This window comes from Micropterus salmoides, unplaced genomic scaffold (assembly GCF_014851395.1).
Source record: "Micropterus salmoides isolate LMB-PRFRI ecotype aquatic unplaced genomic scaffold, ASM1485139v1 Ms_hic_scaffold_13, whole genome shotgun sequence".
Lineage (NCBI taxonomy): Eukaryota > Metazoa > Chordata > Actinopteri > Centrarchiformes > Centrarchidae > Micropterus > Micropterus salmoides.
Window position 1 is genome coordinate 20659658 of NW_024040374.1, and position 16828 is coordinate 20676485.

Sequence of the window (16828 nt, forward strand, 5' to 3'; positions counted from 1 at the left end):
ACACAAAGGAAATTGTTACTGAGACGGAAATAAGGACAGGATAAGATAGACGCTGTCAACTCCTTGGGCGTAAAACAGATATGCAGTGGATGCAATAGCTAGATTAGACCCATGAAAAGATCTTGGCTGGAATTCCTGGAATATAAAACGAAATAGGAAATCAGTCACCAAATATTCTGCCTTTCAAAATGAAAAGAGTGGGGGAGGGATTCTCGTGAACCCAACAAGACATTCCAATAAAATGCCCGGTGCACCTCGGAGGCTGTTTAACTACCCGTGAACCCTGCAACAGGGATCACAACATCTGTGTCCATAGCCCACACACGCTCACACAAACAAATCTAGAGATAGTGATAGAGACACATTCACACAAAGTAAGATCTCCTCACTGAGCCTGATGCTAAATTTTTGTGTTTTGGCTAAAGGAAGCACTACAGAGACAGAGAAATAAAGAGAGCAGTGTCAGGATGAGATAAGGAATGAGTTTTTTAAAAACATCCCATGCTTCCTGCTCCGAGATTCAACTCTCCAAACGTGTCCTCTTCAATGACTAAGGGTGTGCGTGGATTGAGAGCTAGTGAATAATTTCTAATACCTTAGTGATGCACACGAAGAAAAGCTGAGACACTGAGTCACCTGCAACCTGCTGCTACATAAATCCCACACATGGCCCATCTGTTTCTTGCCTTCTTTCTCTCTTTCTGTCTTAAAAAACAAACGTCCAGCTGGTGATGTGAAGGTCTGGCCCCATGATTCTGCAGCGGTGTTTCTGTTGAATGCCCCTTTGAAAGTCACAGAAGGGTTTGTTTGGGAAGGCAGTGCCCGAAGGCTGGATTTTGGTTGCAGCAGGGAGCCGTGCTCTCCTGATGTGCCATTTGATCAGGTCACGCTGTCTCCCTCAGTACTTATCATTCATAGGCACAGGGATGTGACTCAACCCCGGCCAGTGTGGCAGGACTGCAGGCATATAGGCGTATCTGTGGACGATACTGCGTCTCTCTCAGGACCGCAGGCACCAGATGTTATGTGTGACATGTCTGCCAGCTCTGCACCGGTGCCAGCTTGGCTTCCTTTCTCTACCTCTTTCCCAGCTCTCTTTTTCTCTCTCGCTGCAGGTCAGTGGGTTTGCCCCGTGTAGGGCTGTGTATCTAACAGAAGCTAGCCAAAAGGCCTCAGGCTGTTTCTCTCTGCAAATTCACTTAATTATTCTCATTTTCATTCTGTAGTAGTCTCTCATACTTTTGTTTCTGAGTCCATATGTGTTGTTATCTTGTACACAAATTTCATTTTCAATCCTTTTTCTCTGTCGCCCTCACTACTTTCCTTTGTTAACTTAAATTTTTTGCTCTCCCTGCCCATAGCCATTTGCCCTGCCTTCTCTCTTTCTCCTTGACAGGGGTTGAGTGACAGGCTGTCTAGGCAAGATGCATAGGGCGTCCGTTTGAGAGGGCTGCTGTGGGGTCTAAAGTACTTCCTCACTGTTTAACAAGCTCACTGACAGCTTGGAATAACACAGTCCTCACAGACACATGATGCCTTGTATAGGGGTAGACGAGGAAGAGGGGAAAGAAGCTGGGAGTCAAGGGAAGTTTCACTGTTAATCCTTTAAAAAGGGGTTTAGCGCTGATAAATTGTCTTGAACTTTTGCATGCTTCTAAATATCAAAAATAACCATCAACCTTGTGAAATATGGTATCAATTACCCACGTGGCTAATTTTATGTTACACTTTGCTCAAATGTTAATACATTTTAAGGTCAGAAAGCTTTTGTGTTTGTCAACTTCACTGATTGACATGACTTGATTTCCAACAAACAGAGCCAGAGGGGTTTCAGATTAACGTTTTTTCTTGGCAGAATCAGATACACAAACTTTGTAATGGGCGTGACCTTGGACACAACTAATGAACTTTAGTCCAAATAACCCAAATTGTATTTTCTTTGCTCAGTAGAATAAGGTTCTACTAGCATTTTTTTAAGTAATAGTTTGATATTTGGGGATAATACGCTTACTAGCTTTCTTGCCAAGCGTTAGATGTCTGTACGGTAAATATAAAGCTGGTGCCAGGGGGCGGCTAGCTTAGCTTAGCCTAAAGACAGTCAGGGGAAACAGCTAGCCTGGCTCTGTGCATATGCAAAACAAATATGCCTACCAGCACCTCCAAAGCTCCGTAATTAACTGAACATTATATTCTTGTTGAAAACTGCACAAGAAAAGTGTAAAAACAACATGGTGCAGTTTTACGGGGGGACTCTGTGCCAGGAGCAGTGACTTACTTGAGTCTTGTCCTGCTGTTGCCAGGCAACCAGCGGAGACTCCAGTAAAAAAAAAAAATCACAAATAGTAATCGAAAGCAAATAAGTGCATTTCCGCAAATGTCAAGCTATTTCTTTAAACCTCTAGGGGGTATCAGAGAGGCCAAAATGGTGCATTTTCTTATTCAGTGGATAAGGATGGATGATAAAAGTGCTATGTTTCTATTAAGACTTAAAATAAGAGACACACACAGAGAGCCAATAACCTGAAATAAATAAAGGTATTTCTGATCAATCATAGTCCTATAGAACTGACCAATGGGCTGTTTTTGCAAAACGTGACACATTAAACTACGATCAAAACTGTATCATGAAAAGCTTCATATTTCAACTTAGGACTTATGAGACCCATTACACCAACCCTTTACCATTTAATATTATTCAGCCATCCTTTTTCTTTCATTTATTCTACCACAAACTTCTCACCTGATCTCCTTTTTCAGTATTCAAGCAACCTAATTCCTCATACTTTATCATGACCTTTCCACATCAGGTGGGTATTCTCTTCTCTCCTCAACCTGACTATCCTGGCCCATGTTGACTCGTGAACACCACTGTAACAACTCTGTATTTTCCTTGTGACATGGCTCTGCTGTCAGCTACATGCAGTGTTTCTCTCCCATACCATGTCTAAAGCTCTAGCTATAGAGACCTAAGTACTCCCTCGCCTTCTCTCCTTGTGCAGGGAGGGGGGACAACTTTGCATATCTGTGTCACGCATCTCCTAGCTCAGTAAACCTGTTCTCCCCTTGCTCCTTGTACTCCTCATTTCACCTCCTCTGCTGTGTTGTCCCTGAGGGACATCCTGCTGTCTGACCCTGTCAAGTGGGATTCTTTGCAACCAAAACCAAACATGGCCTCCCACTCTCAGGATGCACTAGATTTACTTTACTTTGGATGGGATGTTTTCCTTGCATTCCTGTGTGGCTCCATTAAGCCTAATGAGCCCACATCAGTCTACACCAGCAGCAATAGACATTTTCAGCTGCCAAAACAATAGCTAAGAAATAATGGGAATTGTTTGTTTTTAGTCCAGTGCAGGATGATGATGGTAAGCCTTCTATTTGACATCTTGCTGCTGTTCTTTCCACATATATCCAGTTATTTAAGCTGCTAAATAAAGCAGAAAGTACTTATTTTCTCTTCTTCTCCCTCATGTTCTTCTTGTGCTTTTTTCAAGTTTGCTGTTGCTCCCTACACCTTGACCTCTTGAGCATCAGGAGCATGAGTGCAGGAGGTGCTTAGTAGGAAATCTGATTTTTTCTTTCACTCTTCTTCAAGAGGAAGGGCCTGGGGCTTCAGAGATGCATGTATAAAGGAATTGACAACTGGGGGCGATTTCATTCTCTGGAAGCGGAGACAGAAGAATCCTGCAAATGCAACTCGATAACAGTTGAGGAGCTGGTGTGTGGCTGTAAAATTATCCCAGGAGTATGTGGGCACAGGAAGAGATGAGTGTCCTGGGGAAACATCAGGAGGGCCCAGTAACACCTTGACATCACCCGTCATTCCCATACTACACTCCCATATATGCTGCGCAGGGCCAAATGGCTGGAAAGAATAGCTATTTCTCCACTCCCAGGTCCGGCTTCATGCTGTTTTCGCTGCACCCTGCCAGCCAAAGCAATTTGTCTGGCAAGCACTTAGCCAGTGTGGCGCAGTGGGCCACACTAGGCCAGTGGGAGTTTTGCAGCTCAAATCACACATTCTCTCTTTCTCTTTGTGTTCATTTTCCTCCATCACACATGTCCTCATCTATTCATCTAACCTCCCGTTCTCTTTCTCTTGGCTGGCAGTTATTTAAAGGAGGACCCGGTGGCAGTTTACCCAGCCAGGGGTGTGTGTGTTCAGCTGGTTCTCCGCTGTGGCAGGCTGTAAATGCTGTTATCTGGGAACCATTGTAAGTGTGTTTGTGCATGTATGTGTTTGTGTATGAGAGCAGGAGAGTGTGTGTGTGTGTGTGTGTGTGTGTGTGTGTGTGTGTGTGTGTGTGAAGCATCTGTCTGTGGAGGCAGTGGCCCCTTTTCGCAGCGCAGACCTTAAATACACGCAGATAAGATGCAGCTGATGAAACAGATCTCAGAGTGCGAGGGATGCACATGTTGTCCATTATTGACTTCCCTGTCCTTGAGTTTCTCATCCATCTCTCCCCATCTTGCTCACCATCTCCCTCTTTATTCTCCTTCGTCTTCTCTCCTTTCGCATTTACTAGCTCATTGTCTCTATTTTTTTCTTCTCCTCTTTCTGCCCTGTCTCTTACTGGGAGGTCGGGCGCCCACTGCTTTGAAACACTGCCTTGCAACTGGTAAGGGGTTTATTTTTCTATCTTAAAAAACTAGACATTACAGTGGGACCACTGACAGGTGATAGTTATTCTGCTGGCTGCACTTAAGCTAGAGACTGTATTGATTCCAGATCAGAATCAAATAGCAGGCAGCTGCAAATATTTGTATGTTTTTGCTTCAGTGTGCTCACACTACCAGACACAGTATCACAGCCAGTGGTATCATAGCCATTCAGATAGTGGGTGAGTGGGCCATCACAGAAAAAGTAGACTGAACACTTAGACTGCAATATACCTTATTTTAAAGTGTGCAGAGTATGTTTATTTCTGTGCAACTTGAAGGACACATGGAGTATGTTTGCATAAACATGTACAATACAATGTCCCTCTTAATAACTGATTTAATCTTATCGTATTTTCCTTACTAATTTTGAAATGCTACAGTAAGTAGATCACTGTATCATAAAAGAGACACATGACTCAAAAAAACAGTTTTGTTTATTTGCACTTGAAGTAAGGGGAATTATCTCTTCCCACTGGCTGTTTTCTAACTTGTTTTAGGAAAATGTAAGACTCAACACTAGATCGAGTAACTATAAAACCTTTGTGTGTCTCCAATGTAGAAGCAGATATTTATGTTTCATGCATCAAAAGGATCAGAAGCACACTGTATGTGAAGCTCACATAAATCTTTTTGTTCACATCCCTCGCTCTGTTTTTCAATTTCTCTGGTTTGCTGTTTGTGGGCTCTGCAAATACCCCCAGTGTCCAATAATCCCCCATTTAAAAGGCAGCATCTCTCCTCTCCTCTCACCTTTTTTCAATTTAATCTTGTCTTTCAACAAATCACCCTTTTTTTCCTCAATGAAGGCATTCCACGTGTCTTAAATTACTCTGTACTCCACAGTCTTGACCTCTGTACCTCCACACAGCAACTTTCATTTCTCTGGAGCTTTGCTTGGCCTGTAAGAAGCCTTGCTCTTTCTGACTTCATAGGTGAAGGAACAAACTATGGTGGTCCGCTAGGCCATGTGAGTGCTGCTTCACATTGCGTGTGTGTCCATCTCAGTCTCCATGGGAAGTACGACATGATGTGCTTCTATGTCTGTGTAAAACACTCCCAGTATACTTGAATTCCCTTTTTTTCTTTCCAGAGAGGACATGGATTTAAATCTGTTCACTTTTTCCTGTGTCATGTGGATACACACACATACACACAAATAACCTTCTTATTTGAAGGCAAGCAGGCTGAGTATTGATCTACAGCAGAGATTCCTAACCAGGGTCTGCGCTTGCTTGGGGCTCCGTATAAAGATTATGGAGTAGTAATAAGTAGCAGTAGCTGTAATTTAAGTAGTCATAATTTGAAAAAAAGATCAATTACAATTTAAATAAAGAAAATATATACTCATATTGAGTCAGCTGGAACACCTGAACACCATGTGTCGAGATGCGTGCAAACTAATTATCAAGCGAGCAGAGAGGTAGAAACAGTTGGCTAAAAGTAATGGATAAATGGATGAAAATTTCAGATATTTAGCAAAACGTAATGGAAACATGGTCAAATATAGCTAAATGTAATGGATTAACAGTTCAAAAAGTTAACTAAAAGTAACTGATGGTTGGTTAAAATAGAGATAAAAGTAATAGATAAACAGTTAAAATGCTAGCTAAAAGTAAAGGATTAATGGTTAAAATAGATGACGGTGTTGATAAAAGGGATACTTGATTTCATCTGACAGGGATCTTGGGGTACAACTGACAAAAAAGTTTGGGAACCACTGATCTTGAGTGCCTGTCCTTGTGTGCACCGCTTTGACATGTTTGTGGGCTTTGTAGCCTGTTTACAGTTATATGTTTGTATGTCTATTTAGTACCTGTTAGCCGGTGTGGAAAACACCCCCAGGATTATGTCCCTGCCGTGCATCCTGATGATGGGGCTGGTGGAGTGGAGCAGGTTAAAGTAGAAGTGGGAATCACCAGGGACAGAGCAGTTCAGCCGGGCCTTCAGGAACGACGTCCACTGCTTCTCCAGGACGCGCTGAGATCCTCCCTGATCGCGTTTACACACCCGCGCCACACGTGACACCACCACCTGTGAGTAGTCAGGCACGGAGAAGCAGATGTAGGCATAGAAAATGGCCGTGTATAATACATTTGCAACATACTGACAGGCATGTCTGTATAAGCACAGCTCACATATAACTCCAATAATAACCTGGGGAGTTAGGATATATTTCCCAAGCTTTGGGTTTCATCTTCAAAAAGGCATATTTAAAAGCTCTTTTCAACTCCAGGGTGAGAGTCATTTGCATGCTATTTGCATGCTATTTGCAATGTGGAACCCCTATTTTGACAGATTATTGTTTTATAATAGAAAATTTAATATCAATTATTCATGAAAATGTCAGTGCATCTCAAAATTGCTTCTTTGAACACCCTCATCCACACAACGGTGATACTGTTTAAGTATCCATTTACTCTGCTCTCTGTAAACATGTCAAAGCCTGAGACCTTGTGCAAGCACTTCTCCTGAAATGTGAATTGCTAATTTATCAGAGAAACGGGTTTCCTGATGCTGATATTTCATGAAGATGTATCCCCAATTCTGGCAAGGGCTGGAAATACAGAGTTGCTATAAAAAAAAGGTTAACACAGACATGAGTTGTTTGCTTATAACGTGATTTGTTGGATTAGATATGCAGACAAACAAATGCAAGGATAAAAAGTCAGTGTAGCTGTGGGAAAAGACTTGATATTGACATCCAAATAATAGTACCAGAGAGATATTAGACCGACATCTTTCTTCATGGTGTTACATTTTAACGACACATTCACATATTCCTCTACAGTCCTTTTGAAAAGAAGCCCTGAATGGACCATCAGTTTCCTCTGTGTGAACACTGAGATTTCAGAGAGAAAGATGGGTTTTGATCAGAAAGTCTTCTATACCTTCTCCAGGTAATTGAACTCCATGGCTATCTCTCTGAAGAAGAAGTAGATGTGGGGACCCCATTCCACGACACTGACAAAATACGGCTCTATATTGTGAGAGAGAGAGAGAGAGAGAAAAAAAGTGAGAGAGAGAAGAAGGGGAAAGTATATGGGAGAGGTGTGTGGAGAGAATGGGTTCAATGAAGTAGCCTATACAGCAGATGGACCATGAGGAAGCCATTTGCAAATGTATCATCCACTCCCACGACACCGAGGGCAGTGAGAAAGAGGCACAGGCCCTGCTTAATTTCATTACATGGTGAAAGGGGATTTCACACTAAACAATAAGCACATTATGACTCCCTGATGTTTCTGAGAACTCGGTTTCACGCTATGCATTTTGGCTCTATTACACCCAGGACCGGCTACAAACTACAGAATGTGTCTTATATTGTGTATTTTTCACCGTCTCATTGTCATGGTTAGGTCTGACCGTGATGGGGATGGTCCAAACTCTGTCAAGGAGCAGGATGTTTGACAGCTTCTTGTCCAGTGACCTGAACGTGGAGCTGTCAGGCTGCTGACTCAGCCCTCTGCCACTGACTCGTGTATCGATCCTGCATGCTGCTAAGTGATGCGGACACGCACTCAAAACATCAGACTCTGGCGAAAACATCAGCGGCATAATGCTGATGAGGAGGGGAACTTCTTTGCTCCCGTGGACCTACACCAGAACAACAGGTAAGGGTGGAGGCTTAGCGACTGTCTTTAAGAATTGCTTTACATGCAGACTTCTGTCGGTTGACAACTACACTAGCTTTGAAGTGCAAGTATTTAAAGTTGAACTGGCCTGCCCACTACTTTGTGCACTTGTGTATAAACCACCAAAGTACAATAAGGACTTTGGTCACGAATTCTCTAGGTTTCTATCATTGTTTGTGCCTAACTTTGATATAATTTTTATACTTGGTGATTTTAACATTCATGTCTGTTGCCCTTCAAAGCCATTGGTTAGCCAGTTTCTGCAACTTGTGGACTCATTTAATCTCTCTCAGTGGGTTACTGGTCCTACACATGAACATGGACATACACTTGATCTGGTTTTATCATTAGGTTTTCCTTTTTTAAATGTTGAGCTGGATGATACTATTTTATCTGATCATAAACCTGTCATCTTCACTGCTTTACTCTCATGTCCATTACCAAAATCTCAAATGCCAGATCAGTATGTTCGAGCACTTAATTACTCCACAGCTAGGCAACTCTCTGATGCCTTTATAGCTTCGCCTTTTGCTAAACTTACAGAGACAGTGTCCGCCTCCATGGACACAAGGCACTAATCACTCTGTTTGATTCCACTGTCACAGACATCCTTGACATCATTGCCCCGCTCAAGCTTAAGAGATCCAAAGTCAAAGCTCAGCCTTGGCTTAATAGTGAGAACCATGCCCTTAGACAGGAATGCAGGAAGGCAGAGAGGAACTGGAAAAAGAATAAACTGGAAGTGTCCTACGAAATGTTAAGAAACTGCCGAACATCTTACCAATACCTGGTCAAAGTCTCAAAAGCAATGTATTTCTCTGATATCATTGCTAGAAATGCACACAGCCCTAAAACCTTGTTTAGTGTAATAAATACTGCACTAAATCATGTTACTGCACTCCCTGATGCTACCTCTGAAATTACAGAGAAGTTCTTGAGGTTCTTTATTGATAAGGTTAACGTCATTAGATCTGAAATCTCACCTTCCAATCTTGATCCATCTTTGCTAGCCCCATGCCCTGTCTCTCTAAATTGTTTTGTGCCTGTGGCCTTGTCAGAACTGATCGGTATAGCTTCACTCATGAAGCCTACTTTTTCCCCTACGGACACTGTCCCCTCGTGTCTTTTGAAAGAGGTTTTGTCTGTAATAAATAGCTCTTTTTTAAATGGAATTGTTCCATCCACTTTTAAACATGCTGTGGTTCAGCCTCTTATTAAAAAACCCCATGGATTTAAATAATTTTAGGCCCATTTCTAAATTATCTTTTATGTCCAAAATATTGGACATTCTTTCTCGACTCTCGGTACATCACAGCACATAAACTGCACTGCTTAAGGTACTAAATGATTTGATGCTGTTTGGTGATACTGGAAATTGTGCTATTTTATTCTTGCTTGACCTCAGCATGGCTTTTGACACCGTTGATCATGATATCCTCCTGGATCGCCTCCAGCAAGTGGTTGGTATCCAGGGTGTCTTGCTACAGTGGTTTCAGTCTTACTTGAAAGATAGAACCTTTTCCATTCTCCGTAAACACTGCTATGCTGATGATACACAGCTGTACTTACCTCTGAAGCCAGGTGATTCAAAGTCCCTACAGTCCATTTCCAACTGTCTAAATGATATTAAGCATTGGATGGTAATAAACTTTCTCCAACTAAATTAAAACAAGATAGAAGTAATATTATTTGGTTCCCCTAACTTAATTGAGGAAAAAATCTAGGCCAACTGTCCATTAATGTAAAACCCTTTGCTAGGAATTTAGTGGTTATCTTTGATTCAGCATTAAAATTCGACAAATATATAAACTCTGTTGTTAAAGGTAGCTTTTTTCATTTAAGGACCCTAGCTAAACTTAAACCTATTCTCTCTGTAAAGGACCTACATGCTTTTGTATCCTCTCAAATCGATTACTACAATTCCCTGTACTCTGGCATCTGTCACTCATCTTTATCACGCTTGCAGCTTGTTCAAAATGCAGCTCCTAGATTGTTAACTGGTACAAAGAAGAGGGACCATATTTCTCCAACATTGGTTGCTCTTCACTGGTTACCAGTCAAATATAGTGTCAATTTTAAAGTGCTGTTAATTGTTTTTAAGGCATTACATGGACTGGCTCTATCTTATATTTCACAACTCCTAATGTTTCATCACTCGTCCAGACCCCTCAGATCATCAAACCAATCCCTCTTGGCCATCCCACAGTCTCGTATGAAAACAAAGGGTGACCGTGCCTTTTCAGTGGTGGCCTGAGACTGTGGAATAATTTACCCCTGATTATTAGATCATCCCCCACCATCGACACATATAAGTCTCGACTTAAATGTGTCGATGGTGTTTGAGTCTGTTTAGAGGCACCAGCACTCATGTTTTTATTTATCTATTTTGTATTTAACTGTGTTGCTTCTCTGTCTTATTGCTGTACGTCATTAATTGTTTGGTCTGTTTTAATTTATCTGGTTTTAATTTTTATGTCTTTTACTGTATAACTTGTCCAGCACTTCGGTCAACTCTGGTTGTTTTTAAATGTGCTTTATAAATAAACTTGACTTGACTTGACTTGACTACACTAAAACAGCACATCTTAGCATGCATACAGAAACACACATACATGCTCGTGCACATCTGTAGGTACCTCTGAACCACTTGGAGTCGTGCTTGACAGTGCGCAGAGCGGGAATGTCCCCAAGGCTACGATAGATCACCGCATCAATGGCCAGGAAGTCTGTCACTGTGGCTGTAAACAGATTCCCTTCTGACATACACACACACACACACATACAGAAACACTAGTGAGTTGGACAGCCTACCAAAGCAACAGCATAACTGCAAACAATAAAGAGAGTGAGTGTTAGTGTATAATGAAGGTCCTGCATCATAAACATCACTGAACAGTCAACAATGTGATTGCAGTAACATAATTGCAATTTAGCAGCACTTTCACACAAAAAACCCAACATTTTTACTCCTAGCTAATATCAGGTAATGGGATGATGGCTGAGCAGTAATGACTCCCTACAGTTTCAGCCACAGAAAAAACCCTGATTGATTATAGTGAAGTGTTTAAATCCGATGGAGTAAATAAAGGAGAATAAAACTGAATAATCACAGTTGCTCAGTTTCGTTGATGTTCCAGTATATAGCGTATTCAAGGGTCAAAAATCCCAACAATAATGACACCCTTCAATGATATTTATCACTGTGATCGCAAAAACTACATTTTTGGCAGCACATAGTGCCAGAGCGCTGTGCAGTCCATGTGCAGGTGAGGTAGTAAAGACTATTACAAAAGGTGTGTCTTACCTGCAAACAGAGCTACATTGGCGTGTTTGGGGTCATAGGGGCATCTCGCCATACCACTGACCATGTCTCCTACCATCTCTAGAGTGTCTCCCTATTACACACACACACACACACACACACACACACACACACACACACAGATGCATCAATCAGCAAACTAAATGAATGAATCTACAGCAGCATCATGAAAAACAAGCAACAAAGAGAATGGCAATTAGGGAGTGTTACCGTGAGTGTAAACTAATGATTCACTGGTGGCAATTAGGCACAGCAGCAACAAGAGAGTCACATTCTCATGCATAAATAAAAGAGACAAACACACACACACACACACACATAGGGGTCCACACACCCACATAAAGTAACACACAAGTTTTAATCTCTTACTCTCAAACATACATGTATACACAGTAAAATCTCTCTTCTGCATATCTCTCTCGCTTTGTTACACACACACACACACACACACACACACAACCAAAATCCACAGCTGAAACCGAAATAATTTAAAGATGTCATTTAATTAAAAACCAGCTATAAATAAAACAGTAGCTAGCATCACTAACTAGTCCCCAGAGAAACAGACAGCCTATCAAGCAGAGACAGGTGCGTGATACACTGTCATAGATGTCATTAGTGGCTGACAGATAATGGGCCAGGTACGTCTCAGTGTTTGAAATGTGAGAGACTGAAAATAACACTTATCAGAAAAAGCCTTTGATTGTGAAAGTTTTTTTTTCTTTCTCTCACTTTCTCCAACCCAACTGTCTTCATCCCTCATTTAATATTCCTGCAGAATGATGTGAAACCAGCCGAGCCAATGATTAATATTTATGTGTAGTTTTTCTTCAACAAGTCTGCAATCGTTACTGTAATTGTGCGAGACAGGGGCTGGATGGGAAGTGGAGCACATTCAGCTGTATGGTGGAGGATTCAGGTGAGTTGGATACAAAGTTTCCGACTCTGACAAACATATTTTGGAAAGAGCGGAGAAAATATTCAAAAAAACACTGTTTGAATCAGGTCAGTCAACACTTGTAGCTTGAACCCTGGTGTCTCCTAAATCCTGCCGCCAACTGCGGTAGTTGCTATCATAAGCGCTAGCAAAAGAAATCCAGTCAAACAAGTCACGTCTCCACCCTCACTCTCTGAATACCCTCCTCTTCCTCGTCACCCCTCTTTGTGTTCCTCTTGATTATCCGTCTCTGACTCTCAATGATAACAAGCTCGGCAGACCACAAAGTTTAACCACCGAGAAATAACAACTGTTGTATCTCATGAAAACAAGGCACTGGTACTGCCAGACAACAAGGATAAATAAGTCCTGTGGAGGAAGTCAACACCACCTCGACTGCTGAACAAACAACTCTAATCAAGCTGTAAGTTTTCACCTGAACAGGCGCACTAATTGTTGTGAAAGTGAGGCCTCTGTTTAGAAAAAAATAGACATGGTATTTATCAATGATGTCAAACCAATCACAATGACTATATAATGACATTATCACAGGTTTGGGACAGGTACAGCTGTGATGTTGAAAAGAGTGTGTTTAGTCAGTACTTACAGTATAGTTGGCGCATAGCGGGTTGAAGGCGTTGGTCCCACAAACAAACAAGCCCCCTTGCCTGCTGAGCAGCACCTTCATGAAATTACGGCATTCATCCTGCAGGAGAGGGAGAAATAAAGAGAGGGAGAGCTTTTATATGCAGGATGGGTAAAACTGAAGAGCAGAAAGGCAAGATGATGGAGCGAATAGAGGAAAAACTGGGTTTATTTTTTCAGAGACTTATTATCCAAACCGCTCTGTGAAATGAAGCTTTTCAGTTTCCTGATGTGTGGAATTATCACACCATTAACGCTGTCAATCATATTGATACAGTCTGCACGTAGCCTGCAGAGACTTTAAGTGTCTACCCCTTTCACATGTGCAAACACACACACACACACACACACACACACACAAACACAGGCACACACGCACACGCACACACACACACACAGCTCCTGTTGACTGACAGACGGTAATCCAAACCAGCTTCAGGATTTGAAAACAAGTAGCAGATTTAAGGCTAATTTCTCCACTGTGAGGCGTCGAACTACGTGAAGTCTGCTTAATGACTAAATAAAACCAAGTCACAGTTTCAATTCTTTCACGCATATTCTTTGAAATGAGAAGTCGTGTAAGCACCACATGACTTAATAGCTGCTTTTGCCCCACAGTGCCAAAATGTAATAAATGTTAGTGTAGTGAAACTGAGAAGAATGACTTTCAAGTTAATCTCCTGCCTCGACAACAGTATAGTGTGTCAGTGTGTTTATAGTATAAATGACTGAACACATGTAACCTCTGATGTATGCTTGACACTGCTGTAATGCTGCACCTACACCACAGGGTCCAATACTTTTACCCAACCATTTCAACCATTTAGACAATCCGACTGTTTATCCATTATTTCTGGCAATACTTTTTAACTGTTTATCCACTGTTTTTAGCAATCAATTCTAACAACTACTACTTTTAACTATTTGAACTATTTATTTATTACTTTTAGCTATCTATTACAATTCATCTACTGTTTACACTTCACTGCTCGCTTGCTAACTAGTTTTCACACACTCTTAATTGTGAATGTATATACATCTGGCTGAGATAAAAATGTATGTAAGTATGAAAAAAGAAAAGAAAGATAGAAATAATATGGACAATTTGTATGTAAAAACATTGGGGTTTATATATTTTAAAGGTGGAATACATGTCTTTTTGTCAAATTCAGCCAATATCTCCTCAGGGTCCGCTAGCCGCCCCTTCTGTGTGAGCACTGAAAAAAAAAACGGTGTTTGTACACAGTCATGGCTTAGTAAATGAGAAACAAACTAACTGGCCCGCACCCCACCACACTATTCCAGCCCTTCTGGCCACGACTTGTATGTCAGACAGTGGTGAACAGTGATTACATTTATTCAAGTACTGCATTTAAGTACAAATTAGAGATATTTGTACTTAACATGAGTATTTTCTTTTCATACCACCACTTTCTACTTCTACTCTACATCTCAGAGGGAAATATTGTACTTTTTACTTTTCACTGCATTTATCTGAAAGCTTCAGTTACTAGTTACTTTGCAAAGTAAGATATTTACACAAAACACATGAAGAGTTTAAAAAATATAATGGTTTGTTATAAATTAGACAGTTTATACATACAGAAGTACAGCTAGTACATTAGTTGATTGACATAAAATTTATTGGCAACAATTTTGATAATCGTTTAAGTCATTTTTCATGTAAAAACATTTCAAGTTTCACAAATGTGAAGATTTGCTGCTTTTCCTTTTGATTATTTTAACGTACTTTTAATCATTTTGAGGTTTGGACTGATAAAACAAGCATTGTGAAGGAGTTACTTTGGGCTCTGGGCAATTGTGACAACGTTTCTCACTATTTTCAGAATTTGAGGAAATTATTAACAGATTAATCCATAATGAAAAATGTTATTAATTGCAATCCTGCTTTTAGTTTTTCTTTTGATGTGAGTACTTTTACTGTTAATAGAGAAAAGATTTATTCCGAGGTTCCCAGTTTGGAAACCCCACTCTCAAGGGGTTACAACCATAAAGTAACATAATAATAAACAAACAAACAACCTATCCACACATAAGTGAATCTGTTTATGCAGGAATTCACATTTTTCCATGGGTAATAAACTTAAATTCCAGTCATGGCCTTTAAAAGCCAAAATGTACTGACAGCAGTTTGCCTTTGCAGAGTCCTCCTCCTGTGTGTGTGCGTGCGTGTGTGTGTGGTGATGTACAGTAGATTACCGGTGGACAACAGCCAGCAACCCCCTCTCCATACTACTAGTGTCCCAGCCAGGATGGCACCAGCTCACACACACACGCACCAGATGGGGTCTACTTCAAGATCACTACCCGCAGTGAAGTCATCGGAAAGAGAAGTAGAGCTGAAGCAGAAGTGGTGGTGGTGATAGCGGGTATGTCAAATGACAGTCTGTACGTGTGTGTGTGTGTGAAAGAGATCAGAGGGAAAGCAGTGATATGAGAGGTGGGTGAGTGTTATTCCAGATGCAACACCCCACACCCTTTTACCCCTCCACCTTCCCACTTCAGTCACCACAGGGATCTCGTTTTTCAGCAGCAAAAAACTGGAAAGAAGGAAGTGATTTCATGTGTGAGTGTAAAGACAGTGTGTGTGTGTGTGTGTGTGTGTGTTAGTGTTTCGTGTTTTTATATCCCGGTAGGGACTTCAACCTGAATGCACACTAACTGATGGGGACTGGTGTCACTGTGAGGACAAAAAATGAGGTCCCCAAATGTAGACTGCTGATTGAGGGGTAAGGATTGTATTTAGGGTTCAGGTTAGGTATGTAGTTGTGATGGTTAAGGTTAGGATAAGGGGCTAGGGAATGCATTATGTCAATGAGATGTCCCCATCTCGATAGGGGTACAAATGTGTGTGCGTGTGTGTGTGCAGGGGGTGTGTCAAGTTTGAGGTGTAAATTTCTAATGGCGCAGCACTATGTGACAAATTGAGGAGCGGCAGTGACAGGATTTGGGTGTGTGTGTCACTCCCCCCACATACAGCATGTGTTCATGTGAGTCTGGTGCTTATATCTGTGTGTGTATAACAGCACAGATGCATACTCGTGTGTGAGAATCATTTGCATGCTGTTTGTCGGTGGGGTTGCAGTCTGTCTGCTTGGTCAAAGCTGTAATCACAAAGCCAGATGAAGCACTCTTAATAACAACCCAGTCCCACTGCCAGCAACTAAGAGAGGGGAGTCAATACTTAGAAGAGCCAAACCACTGTGCAAATGTGTGCATTTGGCAGTGCTTGTACACATATAATGAAACATTTCATGACTAGAGGATAAAAACAAGGGTTAGATCCTTAGTAACATTTCAACTATTGAGTTTTGATTGCCATTTGCACTTTATAGACATCAACAAAATTCATCCCCTGCTGTATACATGCTGTTCATTAACCCATATTCATCAATTCTGCAAAGCTATTTGGCACCACCAGGTATGGGTCTTTTTTCAGAGCCCAATTCAGTCAGCAGGATTAAGCTTTTACTACGGTTTCCACAATAAAAAAAAATAAACCAATTACAAAGGATCAAGGAGTGAATCACTGAATTAAACAATTATATATGAATCCAAATGCTGTACATCCTGGTGCCTCCTTCTTCTCCTTTCTCCCTCCTCCCCTCT

General features: G+C 41.3%; 1 protein-coding gene across 1 annotated transcript in view; it reads right to left on the minus strand.

Annotated features, from left to right (window-relative positions):
• sema6bb (sema domain, transmembrane domain (TM), and cytoplasmic domain, (semaphorin) 6Bb) overlaps positions 1 to 16828 on the minus strand; it is a 131636-nt gene that overhangs the window by 42255 nt on the left and 72553 nt on the right. The window contains exons 6-10 of the mRNA XM_038716118.1: positions 13161 to 13259; positions 11599 to 11689; positions 10931 to 11050; positions 7551 to 7639; positions 6476 to 6693 (exon numbers count right to left, since the gene is read on the minus strand). Of these exons, the coding sequence (XP_038572046.1) occupies positions 6476 to 6693; positions 7551 to 7639; positions 10931 to 11050; positions 11599 to 11689; positions 13161 to 13259 (617 nt within the window). The remainder of the gene's footprint in view (positions 1 to 6475; positions 6694 to 7550; positions 7640 to 10930; positions 11051 to 11598; positions 11690 to 13160; positions 13260 to 16828) is intronic.